General features: G+C 42.7%; 1 protein-coding gene across 1 annotated transcript in view; it reads right to left on the reverse strand.

Annotated features, from left to right (window-relative positions):
* LOC140171621 (sphingosine-1-phosphate lyase 1-like) overlaps nt 1-19,566 on the reverse strand; it is a 30,112-nt gene extending 10,546 nt beyond the window's left edge. The window contains exons 1-10 of the mRNA XM_072194907.1: nt 19,355-19,566; nt 16,684-16,831; nt 16,001-16,068; nt 15,181-15,331; nt 3,865-3,944; nt 3,368-3,496; nt 2,211-2,299; nt 1,398-1,506; nt 902-1,000; nt 279-425 (exon numbers count right to left, since the gene is read on the reverse strand). Coding sequence (XP_072051008.1) covers nt 279-425; nt 902-1,000; nt 1,398-1,506; nt 2,211-2,299; nt 3,368-3,496; nt 3,865-3,944; nt 15,181-15,331; nt 16,001-16,068; nt 16,684-16,831; nt 19,355-19,396 — 1,062 coding nt within the window. The 5' untranslated portion in view covers nt 19,397-19,566. The remainder of the gene's footprint in view (nt 1-278; nt 426-901; nt 1,001-1,397; nt 1,507-2,210; nt 2,300-3,367; nt 3,497-3,864; nt 3,945-15,180; nt 15,332-16,000; nt 16,069-16,683; nt 16,832-19,354) is intronic.
* Nucleotides 19,567-21,419: the final 1,853 nt, after the last annotated feature.

Raw genomic sequence — 21,419 nt, forward strand, 5'->3', positions numbered from 1 at the left:
CACAACATCGCAATAATGTTATGACCTGCGTTTCAAGCATCGTTAATCTCATTTCTCAGTTGTTTTACTGCGACATGTAATGCTATTAGAAGTACACAGACACTATTTTGATTTTTGATGTTATAATTGTTTAAAAAAAGCGGAAATTGAAATTTGTCAGAAAAATGAAAAAAAAGCGTACTTCCATTAAAAAGCAGAAATCTTACAGGCCTGAGTATGATATGCATTTGGCCTGCCTTCAGGCATCAACAAGAACAGTTTTTCATTGCATAACATACCTTATGGGTATCTGCAGAAATACTAGTGACTCCTTTCACCATAAAGTCAAACGGCGGCACATCAAATCCGGCTTTTTTCAGGAATGGTACGATGAACCCTCCTAGACAACAGTCAACATGCACAGGGATGTTGTATTTGACTCCAAGCTGATGGTGGATAAAAACAAATGTTTGGTATTTATGCGAGTTCCTTGAAGCCTTGGATTATGATTTTGATGGTTGAGTGGAACAAAGACATATCCATTAGCTGTTATATGAAAGTTTGCTCCTAAATAGCTTTGGGCTTATATTTAGTAGCACAAAGACTTATGTCCACTAGGTGACAAAAAAAACACCTTGTTTTACAGGCCAAACCGACTCAGATTTTAAGTTTTGGGAGATTTGTTTGTTTAATTTTGCTAAAATCATGTAACATCAGCCATTTTGGGCCAACATTTATTGATATTGAATAAAATTTGTTTTTTTATACTATAAATTTCAGTTGAACACAGTACCTTGATTTTTGCATGGTATTTTAGTTCATCAAAGCACATTACAACCATGTTAAAATTAGAATTTTGAAAAACATTGAGGGTGTCCTCCTCAGCAAATGTTACAATGCGCTTTCATTGACCAATTCTTACCTTAGCGATATCCTCAATAGGATCTATCACACCAGCATTAAAGCAGGGTGCAGAACCAACCAGCATACAAGTATTCTTATTTATCTTTTTCCTCATAGCCTGTGGAATAGTATAAGAAATATAATTATTATAATGAGATAACTAGTATATTATACAAATATTACATGCCTATGAGTGTGATAGTACAAAATACATCATGAGGTCAAATTTTGACTTTTCTATTTCACAAGGAGTAGCCGAGTGAAATAGAAAAGTCAAAATTTTAGCGAATGATATATTTTTACTATTACACGTATATTGTTCAAAATTTTAATATTTTGAACATAACTTTTAAAAGTTATTAATAAACACATGAATTGCTGAACATAAATAATCTAAGCCCAATATAATCACCTACTCAACATTCACTTGAGCTCACTATATATTTACTTTCTTATTTCATTTAACCTGCATTTTCAATAACTGCCCAGTCTCTTCTACTAACCACTCAGCTCACCTTAACATTGACTTTCCTGGTGATAGGGTCCACAGGTACGTGGATGAGTTTCATCCGATAATAAAAGGCAGCCTTATCAAATGCTGCATGAACTGAGTCTCCAGCAATTCTACAAACAGACATTAACAAAAAAGTAAACACCTTGAAAAAAATAGAAAATTCCATAATTTTAAGACATACATTGAGAAAGAAATAGGTATATTCTGTGATCTACTCATATCTCGAAAATCAATAACACTCCTCAAATTTTTTTTGCATCATTCTCTTGGTCGGGGTTGTTCCATCCATTGCACTTACCCTCAAAGGGGACACTCTTGCGAAACACCTATTGGTTTGCACAGGGCCTTTCAGTTCCAGCCAATTTTCTCCGCATAGAACACACTCAATTTGCTTTTCGTTTTATAAATTATTGGGAGTTTATTCCCATGATAAGAAATCAAACATTTTGAATTGTTTCACCAAGAGGTATTTATTTTATGAGATGTTTTGTGATTTCCCCCATTGAGTACAACGGTAAGTGTCCCCTTCATGCGCGAGATGGAACAGCCAAATCCTGGCAAAAACATCCAATGGGATGAAGCAATCTATCGCGAGTGATGTCATACCGACCAACCGAACTGCTGATACCAAAATCTGCTTTTGTAAAGTTGGGGATGAGGCTGTCAATCTGGTCAAGCACTTTTAATTCTTGGAATTAATTCTTAATTTTAATTCTTGGAATTCAATACCATTGCTAAATATGCTAATATCCAACCCACTCGGGTATCTCTCCTGTTGAGAAGGTAATTTATTTATTCCATGATTTCTACTTACATCTCTGGATATTCTACTCCTCTTGCATACGCAATTTGTCTAGCTGCTAATACTGCCATTAAAATACTCTCTGTACCACCTGAAGTCATCTACATAAAGCAACCAAAATCAAGTACTTTTTCAGTCTCATAACTATCTTGTTATTAGTGAATACGTTTTACTGATGTTTTGATATGAAAAAAAGAAGAAGCCCATAATAAAGAAAAAAAGAGTGACATCTTTCATTTCAAACTTTGACATGGTATATCCCTTACAACACCCATAATGGTTTTTGCATTCTGTAGTTGGTGAATTCAAGTTACAGTAAAACCTCATTATAACGAAATCGGATACAAGAAAAACCCTGTTATAAAGAAGTATTTTTCCAGAACCAAGATACAAAATTCTTTTGTTATTTATTGTTTTTACAACCCTGATATAACGAAATTTGGATATAAAGAACTAATTTCTCTGTCCCTGACAACTTCGTTATAATGAGTTTCCACTGTAATATCATCATTGCCGCCCCAAGCGATATCATACACAAACAGATGTCTTGATGTGTTTGCATCATTGACTGTACTATGCAAAAAAACACTATACTTTCCACTGTCTTCCTCTTTTTGTTTTTCACAGTAAGGTAAAACCAAAGAGTACCAACAACACCATGTTTTTGTGTCAATCATGGAGGGCTAAATAGTGTACCTCCAGATTATTTAACTTAGTGTACCCGTACTAGTAAATTTCAAATTACTCGTTTGTGTTCTAGATCTAATGATTTAAGCCAATAATGTAAGCTTAGTACTATGCTCGTATACCTTTTAAACTGTAACACTCAATGTTAAAATACAAATTACTGTTCAATTTTGGGCTTTGCCGATAATATGCGGCAGGTTCATAATTTGCCCTCCATGTGTGACAGACCAAGTTGACGGCTTTACAATAGTCTTGTACTGCACGGGGTAATTTCCAGTAAGTACTCTTTTGTTTAAATCTTTTTGGTCCCTCATACCATAAACTAGGGCTGCTAAGAATATGTGATTTTGGAGGCAAAAAACACACCCTTATTTTCCAAAAAACACAAAAATCTGTGATTTCCTGCCAAAAACTCAATATCTAAAAAAAATCTTATCAGCCCTCCATAAACATACTATAATACAATCAAACAAAGCACTTACCACTCCACAAGATCTTTGTCCACCATTAAACATTTTGAGACACATTGCAATGACTTCAGCTTCCATTCTTCTTACAGACGGGAAGACATCAACATGCAGAGGATTAGACCACGCAAAATCCTCATAAACCTGAAAGCAAACAGTTCAAATATGCATTAAGGAGAGTCAGCCGAGTGGGTTAAGGTGCTGTGCTATTGGCCGGGAGAATACCATCTGCGAGAGGTTGAACCTTGGACTTGCTTTAGGTGAGAAGGAATATCAATGCAAATTTAAGGAACCCAATCTCATAAATGGGCGTAGCTTGCATTTAGGCCAGCCTATATTCACATTACCATGGTTCAAATTTCACAAGGCATCTTTAGCATTCAGATGTAGGAAGTTGCTTTTTATAATATCATGGTGAAAGTTCACAAAAATGCAAATAACTTGTTGAAACCAAGGTCAAAGCTACTGAAAGATGACATCGAAATAGATGTCATGATGATGTTGTGACTTACCCTAGCACAAAGACGAGACAGGTCATCTGTGCCACTGTAAACAGTTCCTGACACTTTACCTCCAGCCCAGTCTACTTTGTCTGTGTACAAAAATAACAAAGTCAGTTTGTTGATGAAGCTATGACTACAAATATCAAATATCTGTTATGTTAATGTTATGTTATCATACAATATGATTAGATCTGATTATTTCAAATAAATCATTGCCATTGTCAACACAAATATTCCAACATGTAGACATACAATAAACATAATTTTTCACCAGGTTCGCCATCGCAAATAATACAGGAGACAAGTAGAAAAAGTTATCCCGCCTGGGAAACGAACCCAGGACCTCAGGTTTACAAGACCTATGCCTTAACTACTTGGTTAAGGCATTATTATATAATAATTCTTATCGATCATGCTACTGTTTTTCCATGTACACATACATTTGGTAATGTCACCAAAAACAAAAAAATTGTTATTACGACAGATTTCTTTCATTTTGTGAAAAATGTGAACAAATTTGATGGACGACTCATAGCCCATGAATTCATGTTGACATACACGTATGTCATCATTGGAATGTAATTATTCTGACAAGTCGATATTAAAAAATCAACTACATTACCACTGTGCATGCTTCGACCCAATATTTTATGGAGATGAAAACAAACAATAATGGGCTATTCCAGAAATTTTCCACACACCCACCCCAAAGATGACAAATTTAAAATTAAAACAAAATGTGGGATTTCCCATGAATGATTTCGCAAAATCATATGCGATTTCCCGAGCAACCCATAATATAACAATGGGATTTCCCAGCCAAATATTTAGAGTGTACATTTGGGAATTGCGATATACATGCATCTACACCAAAAAGTTATGGAAATTCCCAATTTTTTACATTCCGATGTGCATCTGGATGGGAAATTGGATGTTCTTTTGACATTTCCTGATGGGAATTCCCAAGCAAGATTGGGAAAGCTGTGGGAAATCCCAATGTCATCTTTGGCGGGGGGGGGGGGGGAAAATTTCTGGAATAGCCCAATAAACCAATCCATAACTATGTAAATGGTTCAGTGGCAAAAGTTATTCAAACTGTTCATTGATGTGAAAAGTATTACCAACCATGCAAAATCAACAAAATCAAAGTATTCAAAAATAACAAAATAAGTTAACAACAATTATTGACAGTTTACAAATAAACGAAACAATTTTCTCAAAATTCTATATACTCCGACTTTACATTTTACAGTAAATATTTAGTAAAATTTAATCTCACTTGTTTGACCTCAAAGTCAAATCAATTTTCCTCTCTGCTGATCTAAAATTGGCCTTAATTATCTGTATGGCCTCTAGCTAGAGAAGATATCTTATCCTTCCCAGAATCCTTTGCAATATGAGACATCACCTAATAGTCATAACACTCAGGAGGGGACTTTGTTTTCATTTTGAGAATAGACTGGCTAAACATGGGTTAATGGTCAAGAATAGTCCCAAACAAAAATGTTTGGTAGACTCATAACCGGTGCGATCTTACCTTTCCGATGTTGATTAAGATACTTCTTGCATCGATCCCGATGCGGAAAAAACCAATAGTCATTTTGTCCCACATAAATGAATAAATAACAAAAACCCCGATCCCCGAGTGGACTCACCCATCCGGTGGCGTCACACACGATAATCATCCCTTATCCGACTTGGGCAGCCCCTACTCGCCAAACTTGTAGAGGCGGCGGGGTCGAGATAATCAACATCGGAAAGGTAAGATCGCACGGTTATGAGTCTACCAAACATTTTTGTTTGGGACTAGACTCAGTACACCGGTCGATCTTACCGCTTCGATGTTGATTAAGATACTTCTTGCATCAACATCTGAAAGATCGATCTAGCAAGTAACCGACGGATGGAGGTACAAGATTGGCCAGCATCTGATAAGGATCGGGAGTGGGTAGCATGGTAATCGCGAGGTCAAACTATTTCCCCCCCTCACGGCCGGAAACAGAAAGACTACGTGAACAGACAAAAACCCTGAACTGAAAGTGCAGTGGTTAAGAATAGAAACACTGGTTCTTACCATGTTGGAATTCTGATTGTCCATAAAACACCTGATACCCAACCACCATGTTATCTCCCCAGAACAGCCCTGGTGAACTTATCGCCTGGTCGTTGGTTTACGTTTTTGTAGTAAACCGTGGAAAAGGACGACGGGTTCTTCCAGGACACAGCCTGACAAATCTCTTCAATGGGGACCCCCCTATGGTAGGCCCACGATGATGAGATAGATCTGGTTGAGTGGGCCTTGGGGCGAGCGTCTTTTGCCGCTCCCGAGCCCCCCAACACCTGGACCAACCACCGTGCCAGAGTCTGTTTAGCGGCTGGACCGTGCGGTTCTGCGTGGGTGATAAATAAGCGGTCATGAGCCCCTCTTAAGGTTTGTGTTCGGCCAAGGTAGTGCTGTAGCGCCCTCACGGGCACCACAACCTGTCTTGGCTATTGATGAACCCTGCCCAATACTGGGTAGGAAGAGGGGCGAGTGTCGGAATGTACTTCGCTCATTTTTGCAAGGAAATCCGGGCGAAGAAACAGCGTCGCTCCGTTGTTAGTAAATCTGGAGGCTGACTTGAGACTGCGTGCAACTCCGAGCAGCGCCGTCCGAAGCCAACGCCAGAAGAAAGGCCGCCTTAAGAGTGACGTATTTAAGGGTCGCTTTTGACAGGGGCTCAAAGGGGACCCTTAATATACTCCAAGACTGTGTTGAGGTCCCATGGAGGACCACCTTCCTTTCGGTGGCGCTTTCGTTTATCATACCGTCGAGAAGAAGACTTAGGGCCCCATCTGAATTGATAGTCGACCCGTCTTCAAATCCCGATGAATCGAGAGAATGGCTGACTTGTAGTTGGCTATCGTTGCCTGCTGAAGTCCTGACCTGAACTTTTCTGTCAGAAAATCTGCCACTAGAGGCACAGGGGCTCTAGTGGGAGATGTATTCTCTCATCGCACCATGCGTAGTAGGGAGCCAAACGCTGACTATACGTGCGGAGGGTAGACTCTCGTCTACCCCGGCGATGAAGAGAAGCAGCTTCTGATGAAAAGCCTCCCTCCGCCGCGTTCCCTGATAAGGGCCATGCAGCTAACTGCAGGTGCTCTAGTGGTAGACTTGGTACCTCTCCTCCGGGCATCCGGAGTAGATTTGGTAACTCGGGGAGTACTCGCGGCTGTGCCGCTAGTAGATCCACCATCAGTCGAAACCACAGGTGTTTCGGCCAGAACGGTGCTATCAGAATGACGTTGCAATCCTCCCTCCCGATCTTGGTCACCACCCTTGCGAGCAGTGAGATCGGGGGGGAAAGCGTAAGCAGTCATTCCTCCACAGTCTACGGACAGAGCGTCCACGGCGAATGCCTGTGGGTCTGCGACCCTCGAGCAGTACACCGGCAGCTGATGATTTCGATGAGATGCGAACAAATCTATCGAGGGGTGGTACATCACCTCGAAGATCGTCTGGGCGACCTGCGGAGCAAGGGACCATTCTGTAGGTCCCGACACCTTTCCTCTCAACGTAATCTGCCTGGCCTTGCACCACCCTATCAGGCGTAGTGCGTGCAGGCACAACCGTGGTGACCTGGTGCCCCCTTGTCTGTTGAGGTAGGCCACCACGGTTGTGTTGTCTGTTTGGACAACGATATGAGATCCCACGATCACCTTCTCGAAATGCTGGAGAGTTCTCTCCACTGCCCAAAGTTCGAGAAGGTTGATATGGAACTCCGTCTCCGTGGCCGACCATAGGCCGAGACTGAGTCCCGTGGATGTGGCCCCCCAGCCCAGCTTTGTGGCGTCGGTCGTCACTACGTGGCCTTACCGCTGGTGCAGGAAACCTGACACCTTGAGTCAAATTGGGCTGATGGGTCCACCACCAGAGTTCCTCTCGCGCGATCTCCGACATCGGAACCGCGAGGGATATTGGGTGACGACTGGGCCTGTAAAAGGCTAGAAGGTGTAGTTGTATAGGCCTCATGTGAAAGCGGCAGTGCAGTGCGAGGTCTACCATACTGGCCATAAGGCCCAAAACCTTCATCCATGCCACAGCGGGTGCTCCCTCTGACTCGGCCAAGAGTCGGGCACACCTCGCCATGTTCGTCACCCTCTCTCGGGTGAGGCGCGCGATCCCCTCCTTGAGGTTGATCTGGGCCCCTAAGAATAGTGGTGTCTGCGTCGGGACCAAATTGGATTTCTTGGCGTTGATCAGAAATCCCAGGTCCCGCACCACTGGACTACTAACTCCACGAGACACTGTGTCTCCAGTGGGGTGCGTCCGTAAATGAACCAATCGTCCAGGTAGCAACACATGTTGACTCCCCTGCGCTTCAGGTGCGCTGCCACCGCCCTGACCAGGAGTGTAAACACTCTGGGGGAGGTGGACAAGCGAATGGCAGGCATCGAAACTGGTAAGTTTGACCCTGTACCTTGAAACGTAGAAACCTCTGATCTTGAGGTGCGATCGGAACATGCAGATATGCGTCCGAGAGATCTAGCGATGCCGCCCACATACCCTTGATGGGGCAGGCTAGCACCGAGCGAGTCTCCATTCTGAACCTCTTGGGCCTGATGAACTCGTTCAACGGCTTGAGGTTCAGAATGAACCTCAATCGCCGGTCTTCTTTGGAGCCAGAAAAAAGTGCTCCAAAACCCCTTGGTGAAAGGGGGGGCCGGGACAATCGCTTGCCGTGAGAAGCTGAGTGACCTCTGACAGTAGTGCCCGACGCTGGGGGCCGTCTGGCGGCACTACCGTGGCCCCCTGAATTGTGCAGGCGCCCGAGGGGTGGCTGGTAAATTCCAGCCTGTAACCCCCACTGACCACTGACAATACCCAGGCGCCCGGTGAGATGGCATGCCATCTCTGGGCGTAATGTCTGTCAGCGGCCGCCCACAGGGGAATCCCTGTGGGAAGTCAAACCTGCCGGCATGGACTGTCGACCGCCCGTGCCCTCAGGACCGATCTGGTTTGCCACCCTTAGAAGAACGGCTCTTCTTAGGGGGCTTGCCATCGATCCAGCACTACTCTTGCGCTTCCCAGTTTTTTGGGAGGTGCTGGAGTAGCCTCGGCTCGGTGTAGTCTGTGGTGCGCGTCCTGCTGAAGCCGGAGCTGGCGCTGAAGAACGCTTAGAAGACTTCTTCTTGCCTTACTGCCCTTCCCTTGGTCAGGGCAGCCTCTGACTTCTTCAGAGTGCTCTCATTGGTGGCCTTCTTTGCCCGGTCCTCTACCGTGGCGCAAAGGCCTGTCCAAAGAGTAGCCCCTGTCCCACGAGTCTGACTTCTTCATTGCTTCAGCAAAGTCGGAGCCGTAAGTTGACTGGAGGGACAGACAGGCATTCTCCCGGCGAGATGACATCCTATGGGCTAGGCCCATAGAACTCTCGTTGAGGTTAGCTGTTAGCACCGCTAACAGATTAACCTCATGGAAGAGTTCCGGCGTTGCCCGTGGTGGTTAAGCTATCTTCCTACCGAGGTGCTCGGCAAGCGTGGTAGCGGCGCTAGAGACTCTGATAAGCGGCGTGCTCGCTTATCGATGAGCTTTAGCTCCTCCTCCCACTGGGGAGAGAGCGACCCGTCGCCTTGGCCGCTAGCGGCAGGCGCTTAACAACGTCTGGATCCATGTCAGGGACCCTGAGGTAGGTTTCGTAGTCCTCCTGCGAAACACGCAGTGGAAGCGTGCAAGCAGCGGCGTCGAAGCTCCAGCGAGCCTGACAGCCCTCTGAAACCTACCCTTGAGGTCCGCCCGGGGAATGCAAGTGCGGGCGACCCTTGTGTGGACGCCAGCTAGCTGGGCATCCTACTGAAAAGATGCCCTGGTCCTCCTGAACGGACTCCTCCTGAGAGAAAGCCAGGCCCAAACCTTGGGCCACACGGCTCATCACCTCAGCGGTGTCCGCAGGCAGACCATTGCTAGCGAGTTCCTCACGGGGAAGCGGGGGGAAGGATACCTGAAGCTACCTGCACAGCCTCATCAGACTGTGAGTCGCTACTGGTTTCATCTTCCGACTCCTTTCCCTCGCCTTCAGACTCTGACTCACTCTCTGATGAGGAAGAGATCTGACGACGGGCATCTGAAGGTGGACAGGGAGGTGTCGCCACCGTGTGGCTAGCCAACTGAACACCAGCAGAAGAGGGAGTACTCCCGCCAGACCCGAGACGCTAGCCATAGCACCCGGGATCCGCGCGCTCTCGCTGCTGTCGCCTAGCCATAGCAGCGTCGCGGCCTACCCTGAGCTGTATCAGGGTTAGCCACTCGCCGCCCAGCCTGGGTAACAGCTGGTGGTACTGCTTGCCCATCGCTAGGCGGCACTTGCCACGGTGCTAGACCGTGGAAGAAACCACCCTGCGGCGGATACCACGGGGCATACCCTGTCGGTAGCTGACCCTGAAAGGATCCGCCACCAGTGAAACCCCATGGAGCGGCAGTACCAGTACCGCCTCCCCTGTTGCCACAGAGACTGTGGCAACCAGAACAGTACTACTGCGGTACCTGCGTGGTTGTAGCGTAGGTGCCCGGTAGGGCTCCGGCTGCGTACCACTGTACCCATGCCTCACAGCGTTCCCGCTAGAGGATCAAGCCGTGTGTATGGGTACCCGCTATACTGGCTGTCCCTTGGCTAAAAGGAGCTTGCCTAGTATCACGGGTAGCTGAGCGTGTATACCCTCGATCAGTCACCTCGCTACCTGAATAGGCAGTATCAATCAATGGAGCCATGCTCCGCTGAATAGATAGTGATCGATCATAAGAGGGTAATCGACCCATTGACTGTAATGGATCACCCACGCTCTGCTGGCTCTCGAGGACATAAGTGGGTTGTTGATCAGCCAGGCTGTTCAAACTACCTACCCTAACCTCTTGAGCCTCGCCCAAGGTCGCTGTGTGTGGCGGACCACTCACGGCAGCTATGGGCGCGTGCATAGTGGCTACCACTGAAGTCGAGCCGTAGCTCGTCTCGGTAGCTGCCACCGTTTGCACTTGGGTCGCTGTCCCGTGAGAGACTGCGAGCCCAACCCCGTACTATGCGCCAGCCAGTCCCTGTGCACAGCCAGCAGCTATTCTAGGGCCCCGGGTATCACGCGGCGGTCCCGCCATGGAACGCTGCCGTGTGACAACCCCAGTTGGTTCTGCTAAGACTACACCCGAGCGTTAGCCCCGTATCGTCTCTGCTAAACCCATGCACGTTTTCATTCGACCCTTGCGGGAACGAAAGCGTGCTGCGTGCCGTGGATCAACCCAGGCAAGCCGGGTTCCACTGGCACGCTGCGTGCTACAGACCGGCCGAGGCAAGCCGGAGGTCCGTTCGCACGCTGTATGCTAGATTCAACCCAGGCAAGCCGGGTACCCTTGGCATACTGTCCGTCGCCGGCTACTTCGCGGGTGCTAGACCCGCTCGTTATCCAGCAATAGACGGGTGTCCACCTGCAAGAAACTTCGCTAGAGATCTCACTGGTAGACTGGTACTCGCCTGTTAGGGCAAGTACCGCCCTGCTGCCTGCTACTAGCTTAGGCGTTAAGTCAGTGCTTTACGCTGGCTGCTAGGCCTTCGGGCTCGCTAGCAGTCCCGGAGGGTCCGCCTGCTTGCCCGGGACCGGAGCCCCAGAGGTTACCTTAGCGTGGCCCTTGCCGGCCGCGCTAGTACCTACCATATCAATCTTACCTGTAGGCTTCTGTTTCTTGGTCTTCGTTTTCTGTCTGTGTCGAAGACCCAAACGAGCGCTACTTTCTAAATCCTCGAAGTGGATGTCCGATAAGCCTATGCAAAAAGAAGCACACTTATTTGATTTAGAGCAATCCCTGTGGGTGTAGCAGAGTGGATGCGGGTCCCACTCTGCCACAAGGGAAGGGCATGATTGACAAGGCCTGGACATTGTAGTAATCGGGAGCGTATAGCACTACCCCCGAACACAAGCTCAAGCCCAATAACCAGACCCACACGCACAGTGGCTGGCGCTGATGTAGTGGTATGATATAAAAATATATGTACAAAGGGATGAAAAACTGAAAACCTTTTGGTATAGATTTGTCAGGCTGGTCCTTCGAAACCCACGAACTCTTAGCAGTAACTTTCGTCATCAGACGCGTACTGAAAGATATAACGATAGAGCACACCATAAACATAGCGATAATCACTCACCATACATGTATACACAGTACTGTACAAACATCTATTGTAACTTACTAGTCTGCTATAGTTGTTTTACGTGAGAACAAAAATAAAATGGCGTCCTAAGGGCGGCCATTTTGAAAACGTGTGTCCCGTATACAAACGGAAACACTCATACAAGCTAAGTTTTTGGATCGTTTTTGTCACTTTTCTAGCGAAAAATGTCGTCAAACTATCTCCTAGCGTACTATACTGGTTGGTTTTTACCTCAGGTGTAACAAACAAACTGTATATCTCGCCTTTGGTTCGTAATGATACTTAGCGTTGGTAAAGAAAAATCCACACGTCTATCTCATCTAGAAACCAAGGAGGATAAGGGTGATTATCGTGTGTGACGTCACCGGATGGGTGAGTCCACTCGAGGGGATCGGGGTTTTTTGTTATTTATTCATTTATGTGGGACAAAATGACTATTGGTTTTTCCGCATCTCGGGATCGATGCAAGAAGTATCTTAATCAACATCGGAAACGGTAAGATCGACCGGTGTACTGAGTCTGAGATACTTTTTGTTACTATTGACCCATGTTGTACTGGATAGCAAATCAGTACAGAAAATCGAAATGAAGAAATGCATTGTGGGAAGTGCAAGATATCTTCTCTGGCCTCGAGCGGTCAGTCCAAGATTCCAGTGAGGGTCAGTGAGTTACACAACAGGCCATTAATATTGTCTTATGCATCACTGATTTTGAAGGTAACTTAAAGACCATGTCTGTAGTTTTGTGCCCAAAATGTTTGACACTTATATAAGACTAGATTTCGCGGTTCTCGGGTTGGGCAGTTCTCGTGATAGGCCCGAAATTCTAGTAGTGTCTGAATGTAGGCCGTTTATTCAATCGGGAGAAATGTGAACGCAAACGGGTTATATAGGCCTTACCATAACTGATGGTTTTTATGTTAATCATGTCTTGAAAATAGGCCTATTGGTCCGATGAGATGCACCTGTTAGTCACACTGTAATGCTTTCCGATGCGCGCTGCGGTACTCTGCGCACACCCAGTTGATACTCCGCGATAGCACACATGAAAGCACGCGATATCGCACCGCCAGCGTATGCGATATCGCGCAGCGAAAAGCACCGCTGAACGCGATAAGCGCCGACGGACACTCTGTGATTAGTATTAAGATGACCAATTTTGTTCATATCAAACAATGAAAATCAGCAACAACAGAAGCAACAACAAGCATCATAAACATCTTTAACTCTCCCAACGGGAGTATCAACTGCAGACGTCAAGTTTCAAATTTTGTTTTCAAAATTAAAATATTTCAGAAATGTAAATTTTCATGACCATATTTGGCATCAGCATGAAAAATGCATTAAAATGAGAACAAACAAGCCTTTTATTGGTTCATCAGTGGTTCTTAAGATAGCTTTAGATATTTTCAGAAAAAAATCTCAAAAAGACTTTTTATGTTGAAGCATATGGCTAGCATGCAGAGCAGTAAATGCTTACATATTTACAATTATTATGTTCTTTAAATTACTACATGTATAAGCACAGTCAGCATTTCGAGTTCATGGTTTAGGACATCCTTTTTTTGACAACAAATTCAAGGACCACATGACATAAAGCAGTCATTGTTATCACTATTACAACTATATTCCAGATTAAGGCAAGTCAGAGCTGTGCCTGAATATATATTGAGAAAATAAAACCCACACTCACAGGGAAAGGTATGGGTTCATGTGAGATCCTAAGGCTCATTGTAATCGGTTTTATTTTCCCTCACATGCATGATTTTCCCTGGAAGGGGAAAATAGTTTTGACCTATTATTATTTGTCATAACTCAATAACTGCCAAACATATGGAAATCTAAATGTGACAGTGGCTACCATGACTCATTTCCTATAAGATTCATGTATTACTATGCAGAAATAAACTGCATTATTTATTTTATATATTACCAAAACTGGGAAAAAAAGTATGGCCTGAAATCTCTGACATGCCTTAAAAGCCAAAAATTATTGTAATATTTAATACATGTACATGCAGCTGTAGTGTTATAAAATTAATATCTAAATGAATTATGGATCACAGCTTGCATTAAATAGACATAGTAATATGCACTATTCCACAAGGTAAGTGAATCAGTCATCCAGTAGTAAAATTCAACAACATTTGGGAATTATGCTGGACCCAGCCAGGCCCGTAGCCAGGTGGGGTGGGCGGTGCAGTGGGGTGACACCCCCCCCATAAATCTACAAATGTCTGTTTTGTCTGTAAAAAATAGCAAAATTGGGCCAAAAAAAAGTAAAAAAATGTTGATAAATATACCCCAAATCATGAACTTTCTGTAAAATTTATCAAAAAATAGGATCCCAAAATCAATTGTAGAGGGGATAAAGGTTTACTTTTGATCTGCATTCGGAAAATCCGCACCCCACGAAAAACTGGTTACAGGCCTGGCTGGACCTTGATATTGTTGCCAAACAACTTACTTTCATGTACATTGTAAATATGTTTTGTAATTTTTGTATGAATTCACATACCCCAAGAGGGTTAATGAATAAAATACTGAAAATTGAAACTGTACATACCCCAAGAGAGTCAATGAACAAAATACTGAAACTGCACATACCCCAAAAGACTCAATGAATAAAATACTGATACTGAAACTGTGCATACCCCAAGAGAGTCAATGAATAAAATACTGAAACTGCACATACCCCAAGAGAGTCAAAGAATAAAATACTGAAACTGTGCATACCCTAAAAGAGTCAAAGAATAAAATACTGAAACTGAAACTGCAAGATAGTCAATGAATGAATAAACTGAAACTGGTAGCCCAATTTTGTATGACACACATGGTCCAATTCACAATGTCACACATTACTGCATTCAGTCACAATGGTTCACTGCACAAGATGCTGTTTTGAGTTGCACTTTGGTCCATTCAACTCAGGACAGGCCTACGTCAAAGTTTGCGAGTTGAATGGACCAGAGTGCAACTTTCAAAACTGCATCTTTTCTACATAATAAATAAGCCATTGTGACCAACCACAAAAATGTGTGACATAATTTTGTAAATTGGACCAAAATGTGCAATCCATTACTTTTATAAATCTTTTATAGATGATATACTTAGATATTATGTTACAGAACAATACGGCAGCATTTACTTACCTAGAGTTTTGTATTTCTTATTAATGCGAGCGATAACTTCATCCTCAGTAGATCCTTTGGCTGGTAGAGATTTGATGTAATGATCCCCTGCTTCCAGAGCAAATGCGTGTTTGGACATGGACACAATAGTCTCATCCAACTGCTTCTTAATCTAAGAAAAATAAAGTGTTTGAAGAATAATTTATACTAGCTGATTACCCGGCTTCCGTAGTTTGCATAAAACAAAGAATCAGTGTGCTACCACATTGGAGGACCCGAAATTAGTATCTGGACATGGATATAGGCCGTTACTAAAGTAATGAAATCAATCGGGAGAAACGTGATACGCAAACGCGGTTATAGGCCTTACCATAACTGATTATTTTTATGTTAACCATTCTGGATGATCCCGGAAATAGTCATGTTCTGCTGAAATAGGCCATATGCACATGTTCCGTATTGAAATATGTGTTGAAAATAGGCCTATTGGTCCGATGAGATGCACATGTTAGTCACACTGTAATACTTTTCGATGCGAGCACTGTACTCCGCGCACACTCCCGTTGATAATCCGCGATAGCGCACCGCGAGCACGCAATAGTGCACCGCACGAACACAATAGCGCGCGGACGGACATGCCATGATTAGTATTATGATGGCCAAAAATACTGATTTTAATTGTTTAGATGGTTCCATGTTTTTGTAATTGGTTCCTGCACATAATGCTAGGGAATCTTGTGTAGTTCCTGCACAGGATGATTGAGGATTACATTTAGTTAAGTCGATGGGTTGGCGCTTATATAGGGACATGGGCATTTAATGGAACAAATACGATACTTACATATTTCTTTACAGGTGGAAGGCTTCTTACTATCCTGAACACAGTCGCTTTTATCCTGTCTTTCAATGCTGTACATATGGAAAAACACAACAATATCAAGACACATTAACTGCAATACAGTGGCGTACTGTCATAGGGGCACTCCCCATGATTCAAACATTTGGAAAATTCCATATGAAAATTGCTGAAAAATTGCTTGTGCCCCCCGTCACCCAATCAGGCCCAGTGCCCCCCGTCTTGGTCGGTGGCACGGTGCCCCCTACCATAGGATGATTGAGCTTCCCCATTGCTGCAATATGTACATAATCACAGCATGTTTATCACAGAGTCTGAAAATATATTGAAATCTATACAACATTCTGGAATGGTTGTTATATGAACCTAGAAAATATAACCCTAAATGGCCATAAGAATTTAAAAAGAGACCATGAGTGTTGTTATGTTCAGATCATGTTTGATAAATAAATGCACAGGGTACATGTACGTTTGTGTGTGTGCTCTGTGGAAAGAGAGAAAAAACAAACAACCAACTGTGTTGTTATAGCCGAAAATTGTCTTATAATTGGCTACAACATTGTCAGTGACGTTTCAAAGCAAACCCTTCTGTTATTATATTTTATTTACACAGATGGGTAGCACTTTCATATTTGTGTGATATAATCTGTGTTACCATGGTTACTTACAATATAGAGGGTGGAAGAGGAAATTTATGAACCATACAGTGATCAATGTGACTCCCACTGATAACGCAATCACCTGCCATGCCTCCAGACCAGCACAAAGGTCGTTGACCTTGACTCTGGCTTCACCCAAGTACAGTAGTAGAACCTCCTGAAATTCATAACATGTAAAATGATAATTGTATTCAGGCCATAGAAATAGTTTTGCTTTTCTGGGAACTAATGAGCCAATTTGCACCAAAATCAGAAATTTTCTGTGAATTAAAAATCAGTTCCTTTAAGGGGGTACTACACCCCTGCCCAATTTTTTGCCTATTTTTGCATTTTTCTCAAAAATTATAGCGCATTGGGGACAAGTAAGATATGTATATTATAGGGGCAAGGACTACAACTACTGCACTGGAAATTTTATTTCAGCACAAACAACAGTTGTGGAGTTACAGTCAAAAATGAGGGAAAACCAATATTTCATCAATAAATCAATAACTACTTCCTTTGAGTTGCTGAATTTTCAGTACAGTAGTTGTAGTCTTTGCCCCTATAATATACATATCTTACTTGTCACCAATGTGCTATAATTTTTGAGAAAAATGCAAAAATAGGCAAAAAATTGGCCAGGGGTGTAGTACCCCCTTTAAATTACTCATTAAGCTTTTCTGGTTACAAAAAAATCTGATGACGCCGGTGTTGTTACTTACCATTCAAAGGCGTAATGCATGAAGTCAAAAATAGCCCCTATTTCGCGCACTTTCAAGGACATTTACAACAATTTTGTACCCCAATACCCTATTTTGCATTTATAAAAACAAAGACAAATTAGCAGTAAAATACCCTTTTTGTGTTTCAAGGACACTTTTACCATAGCTAAAATAATAATTTCTCGATCATGAGAGTATGAATGTACTGCGTGCACTGCGTAATGTCGCAAGTTTAGTGGAATAACACGACAGCGTGCAGGTAGCGCGATCAATTGTGCACGCACAGGAAATGCAGCGCTACCCAAAGCGTGTGTGGTAGGCGTTGTACGCCGATGCAATTGTCATTGCGTGCCTATTGAGGTCTCATGATCGAGAAACTATTATTTTAGCTATAAACTCAGTTTCGGCCAATCAGATTACCTCGTCTGTGAATGTTATGATTGTCAGACGATTGAATCAGCCAATCAGAACCCCACGCTCAAGTGCCGTTCATCTTTGGCAAAAAATGTAAACTTAACAGTAAAGCAACACTTTTTTTAACAATTATAATAAGGACACAACTTGCGAAGCGAAGGCCGAAGCCGAAGGGTGCAGAATTCGAATCGGGAATAAAAATATCCGATCGTTGCGGTCAAAAACACAAAATTACAACTTTGAACGGACTATTGGCAAAAGACAATATATAATAGAACATTCAACGTCAACATGTCAAAATACTGAAGTGAAGAAATGTGCTCCCCAAACATGTGGAAAGTGTGCAATACAATAACCATTCCCATTCAACATGTTCAAACATGAACATGTACATGTAAGGCCGATGAAAGTTAATTCTGAGTTTATCGTCCCTTTTTTTTCCCATGTTGGTGAGGTGACTTTTTCATTTTTCATTTTTCATTATTTCATCAGATTTCATTATTGACCTAAAGTGCGTGTTGATTTAAAGCCATACTCATAAATGTTATTTATAAACATGTTTTTATATGGGTAGGGACTAGAAAAGTTAGAAAAGAGCCTGGTTTTGGTTCCAAGTTATAAATTTATATGTTTTACAAACAAAAATATATGTTTCCAATTGCTAAAACTGGTGAAAACACCGATACTTTGAAAATAATGAATTATTTTGGAATTTTTGAAAATTTGACGCGGTGTTTTTGGTGTCCAAAAAGTGACGCGGGCGGGGGACGATAAACTCGGAATCGACTTTCACTCGCCTAATGTATTGTCATGCATGATTGTGGGAAACTGAAAGTGCATAATCCAGGCCAGAAAGGCTAGTCGGGATTATGCACTTTCAGTTTCTCACGCGTTTGAACGGGAATTGGATTGCGTACTTTTTCGATGTCTAGTGAGCAAATTTCTTCAATATTTTGAGAAAATTATGTCAAATTTTCTATTCTATATTGTTTGGTAATAATGTCTTTTGCCAATAGTATGTTTAAAGTTGTAATTTTGTGTTTTTGATCGCAAAGATCGGATATTTTCGTTCCCGATTCAATTCTGAACCCTTCGCAAGGGTGCCGATTTCGCAGAACTTTGACGATAATTTTGCCTTTTGGACACTAAAATGCATTCGATCCTTAATTTTGTTTCAACCGAGTCTTAAATTAGCAAGCACAATAAGGTTGGTACCACTTTTATATACATTGATAAAATTTTAAAGATTTTTTTTTCAAGTTTCTAACCGGGCGCAAATCGTTAAGTGTGTATTTCCCATTGACATCCAAAATGGGAAATACGAGTCTGATGGACATAGGAACGGCGTCCATGAGACTCAGCGAGTCTAAGAAAGGCCCTGTACTACAAACCAAAAGCCTGGCGTCCCCTTTGACAGACAGAGAAATGGGTAAGTGCAATGAACGGAATAACCCGACCGTGGGAACACAATTTTTGTAAAATTAAAGCTTAACATTTTTAAGCTTACATGATCATGTATTGTTGTTGATGTAGAAAAAAAAGCGAAAATAAAACAAACTTACAAGAATCTGGCCACCAATCTCTTTGACTTCTTCCATCTTCATACCGATTAAATTGCACAAGCTATATGTAGTATTATGTACCGAGGAAAGAAAGATCAACGAACTCTCTGATTGAGTTCAAAGATAAAACACTTGTTTGTTTCAGCCCAACGGTGCAGTACAGAGAAACCTGTCTCGCTGGATCGCTGTTATGACATCGACCATGTACACATGCATTGATTGCACGTTGAGCCACCACCACCGGAAGCGATAGACTTGATCAAGTCTTCAATCTCAACTGGACTCAGCTGACAGGCTCGCACAGGGGGCTCGCAGAGCTTTGGAGGGTGTGTCAGGGGTGTGTTTATTAATATTTATTTGAATAAATTGAATTATTTGCAAATTACAGAAGTAGAAAAATAACAGTACATTTACACACTTTACATTTCTTACACATGACAAAATCAAGAAAAGCAATGTAAAGGTGAATAAGACAAGAAAAGGCATGAAAGGGGGAATGAAACAAGAAAAGGGGTGTAGGCCTAAGGGGCTGTGCAATAATTATCAGCCCCCTCGGGGGGGTAAAATTCCGAACGGCTCGCCAAAAATCGCTTGCCCCCCCCCCTCTCGGCCCGCCAAAAATTCTTTGCCCCCCCCCCCCTCTTGAACATGCCAAATTTTTGGGATCCCAAATTCCAAGCTTTAAATGGTCTAGATGTATGTTGCGAGCGCAGCGAGCAGGAAAATTTGCATATTTAAGCGTTTCCGTACCGTTTTCCTAAGCCTTTTAAAGCATTTTATTAAAAGGTGCCCCGTGAATGCGTGCCAAAAATCGCTTGCCCCCCCCCTCTCGGCTTGCCAAAAATTGCTTGCCCCCCCTTTCGTCTCGCCAAAATTTCTTGCCCCCCCCAATTTTACCCTCCCCAGGGCTCATAATTATTGCACAGCCCCTAATATTAACAAGACAAAGGATATGCAGGATAGGGAAATAAACAAGAAAAGTGATGAAAAGCTATGAAAAGGGGAATAAAAGAACAAAAGTGAGGCCTATTGCAATTGGTAAAAGTGAATAAAACAAGAAAATGATGTAAAGCTGAATAAAATGTGAATGATAAAAAGTTGTGAACAAGAAGGGATGCAAAGGTGAATAAAACTATGAATAGCTATGAATGGTGCATGCAAATCGGGTGAAAACAACAACATTGGTGAAAAGGTACGTGACGGTGGTGAAAATGTGAATCAAACACGAAAAGGGGTGTAGGCCTATGAAGGTGAATGAAACAAGAACATTAAAAATGATCAAAAGATGAACATATGTAGGTGAATAAAGCATAAAAACGGATGTAGAGGCGAATAAAAGAATCATGAAGGGATGTTAAGAATAATTCTGAAAATAAATGACCGTCATATTTTTTATAGCTTTTCCTTCTCCTGGTTTCCACAGACAAACAAAATCTCAAAACCCAAGAAGGAGAAAAATGCAAACTTGAATTTCACAAACCCTTAATTTCCATTTAAAGGAGTATTTCGTGATCCTAGCATCCTCTAGGCTATTTATGTCATTTTTCATTAGATATCCACGAAAAAAACCTATTCCCAAAATTTCAGTTGCTTCGGATTTTGCGTTCGCGAGTTATGCATGATTATGTGTATTACACTGCTCCATAGACAATGCGTTGTAATTTTGTTATGGTGCACCAGAACAAAATTCAAATTTCACGATATCTTTGCTAAACAAATTAATCTGCAAGAAATATTTTGTACATAAACATTATGTAGCCAGAGGTTTCCAGTGATATAAAAACTTTAGTCTCAACTTTTTTTGAGAAAAGTGGGGGGATGAGGCTGTGGATCACGAAATGCCCCTTTAAGGAATGAAATCCTGGTGCATGCCACACAGCAACTTGTGCAATAAAGTTTATGACCACAATTTGTGTGTAAAATGTGAAATACTCTCAGTTCTACTTGGCCATTTTAACTACAAAGTCCTGAAAGACCTGTTTTTGGAAATTTCAGCTTAAGAATCTAAGACCCCTAAATTGCTCATTTCCACAGGCAATTTTCAACCTGAGAAAGACCATTGATT

The sequence above is a fragment of the Amphiura filiformis genome, chromosome 15 (genome assembly GCF_039555335.1).
Source record: "Amphiura filiformis chromosome 15, Afil_fr2py, whole genome shotgun sequence".
Classification (NCBI taxonomy): Eukaryota; Metazoa; Echinodermata; class Ophiuroidea; order Amphilepidida; family Amphiuridae; genus Amphiura; species Amphiura filiformis.